The following is a 2,556-nucleotide window of genomic DNA, read 5'->3' as shown; positions in this document are numbered from 1 at the left end:
GTTGTGCAGTACTGGGCTCAGCAGGGCAAGAGGGTGCGCACGCCTCGCCGCAATGAGGACGGGACGCGTGCACGTGCGGTGTACAGGACACGCGTGGGTATTGGGCAGGAGTGTCCTGGCAAGTGCTGTGCCGCACATCGGATGCCGTCAGGATTGTGCGTGCGCCGACCGCAAACCCCGCTCATCCCCGGCCCCCCCACTCTGTTTGTGCGCGAATCGGCCAGGTGGCCATGTGCGCCCCCACTGGCCGCGCAGCCCAGCGGCTGCAGGAGATTGTGGGCTATCAAGGCCTGGAGGCCTCCACCATACACAGGTGAGGTCACGGACGTCAGCACGGCAGGGGCCGCCCCAGGTTGCCAGGGTGGAGAGGACGGTGGCGAAGGGGAGGCGGTCGAGTGTGCAAAAGACTAGGCATGACGCAAGGGGCGGGTATTGTGCCGTGTGCGCGTGGGCGCGTCCTGGCTTCATCGGATGATAAAGCTGGTGCGATGTTCTGGGGACGCGGGCTTGCAGCCGCACCGATGTTGAGGATGCTTTGAGCATTCTGAAGGCATGCTTTTGCGCATCTCGCAAGAATGCCCTGCGCCCTGCTCACATGGCTTGCCTGGATGGTGCTGCAGAAATTACCCCTTGTGCACCCCCCCTCATCCTGCCCTCCATTTTCGGCCGCCAGGCTCCTGGGCTACAAGGGGGGCCGCCGCGACAAGGCCACGGCCGCCGCCGCCGCCGCCGGCGACGACGCGGCCGAGGGCGTGGCGCTGGAGGGCGGGGCCGAGCGCGGGCTGGGGGGCAGCGGTGGCGCTGATGACGTGGCGGCTGACGTGGACGAGGAGCTGGACCTGGGGTCGGCCTGCACCCACAACAAACACGTGCGGCTGAGGCTGTGTGGGTGCACGCGGGTTTGTGTGTGAGTGCGTGTGTGTGTGTGTGTGTGAGTGTCCGTCAAGGTTGTGGTTAGCCTGTTGATGCATCTTTTCACTTCTGTGATTGCGCATGAGAGTGTGAAAATGGTATGTCTATGATCATGGTTGAATGCACGAGCGCTCGTGGATGTGCTTTGCATGGGCAGGGATTTTGTTTGATTATGTGGGGTGCCCGGGCTGGCTAACACTTTCCAACTGCAGGGGCTTGCCGTGATGATGGCAGGGGGGCCACACGTCTGGCTGTGGTGATCAGCCCTCCACACGCTCCCACAGCCTCTCCTGGCCATCAATGCCCACTCCAACACATCCACCCAGCGTGCTCACACGCGTGTGCGCACACACACTCACACATTTACACACACAACACACACGCGCCCATGCTCTGCCCCAGCGCCCCCTGCCCTACGACTGTGTTCTGCTGGACGAGGCGTCGATGATGGACCTGCCACTCGCGGCGGCACTGCTCAACGCAATAGAGTGAGCTTTGGGGAACGAAGGGACATTGGCGTGTGTTTGTGCGCGTGCGCGTGTGCGCACGCGTGTGCGGGCCTCCGCGTGGGCGTGGGCGTGCGTGTGCGTGTTTGCGTTCGTACGTGGGTGCTTGGGTGTGTGCGTTCGTGTGTGCGTGTATGTGGTTCATATTAACAGGGGGAGGGGGGCAGTCGCACACGCAGAGAACTTGCATGGCACTTTGTGTATGCGAGCCGTGCGCGTCCGCCCTCACCGCAACACAAGCTGTTGCCGCAAACCCCCACTCCCCTGCAGTTGCGGTCGCGCCTGATGATCCATAGCCTCGACTCACTCAGAACATCCACCATGACACCCCTCCTCCTCATCCTCAATCCCAACCCCCCCAGCCGCCGCACCACCCAGCTCGTCATTGTGGGCGACCCCGACCAGCTGCCACCCGTCGGCCCCGGGGCGCCCCTGCGCGCCGCCATTGACGCCGGCCTGCTGCCCCTGGTGGACCTCCGGCAGGCAAGAGGGGGCGCACCGCAGTGCCTAGCCCGGGCACTCTTCGCTTTGCTGGGCAGAAGGCAGGGGTAGGGGAGGGGTTTGCGTGGGCCGCCGGCGTCCGGCACGCATATTGGTTGCTTTTCTGCTGCAGCCCTCAAGGGGATGCAAACAGGTGGAGGGGTGCACTACAATGGGTGCTGGAGTTTGCGGTTGATTTGAGAGCTGTGGGCAGGTGCAGGGCGTGGCGTTGACCGATGTCCACTGGTGTTGCCTCGTGTTGGCTGGCGAGCTCATTGCTGCCTGGCCAAATCGGCCCCCGAATCGCCTCACTCTCGCTTGTCCAGAGCAACGGCTCCTCTCCCTCCCTCCGCCCTCTGGCCCCCCACTGGCCCCCCCAACGCCCTGCGCCCCACTCGCAGGTGTTCCGCCAGAGCGAGGCCAGCGCCATCGTGCGGGGCGCTCACGCCATCAACAAGGGTGGGCCGCACACACCCGCTCATCGCAGGGACCCGCCTCATCGGGACTTGTTTCATGCCCTCAGCTCGCTTGATCATGTTTGGCATCCCGCCGGGTAGCCTCCCGCAGCCCTGTCCACAAGCGGGCTATCTCAGGGCCCCCTCATCATCCACACCCCAGTTGCACCCTTCAAACCAATACCTTCAGGTCCTTTCCCATC

General features: G+C 64.2%; 1 protein-coding gene across 1 annotated transcript; it reads left to right on the top strand.

The window, feature by feature from the left end:
- Positions 1-230: 230 nt before the first annotated feature.
- MNEG_16152 (hypothetical protein) lies at positions 231-1,404 on the top strand (the record flags this gene model as incomplete). The annotated part of the gene is made up of 3 exons (XM_014035377.1): positions 231-313; positions 674-869; positions 1,315-1,404. The coding sequence occupies 3 exons, from the start codon at positions 231-233 to the stop codon at positions 1,402-1,404; spliced, it is 369 nt and encodes a 122-aa protein (XP_013890831.1).
- Between the last annotated feature and the right edge of the window lie 1,152 nt (positions 1,405-2,556).

Source organism: Monoraphidium neglectum (assembly GCF_000611645.1).
Source record: "Monoraphidium neglectum strain SAG 48.87 unplaced genomic scaffold scaffold06050, whole genome shotgun sequence".
NCBI classification, from domain to species: Eukaryota; Viridiplantae; Chlorophyta; class Chlorophyceae; order Sphaeropleales; family Selenastraceae; genus Monoraphidium; species Monoraphidium neglectum.
The sequence above is the reverse complement of the archived record's forward strand: the minus strand, read 5'-3'. Positions and strand labels throughout refer to the sequence as shown.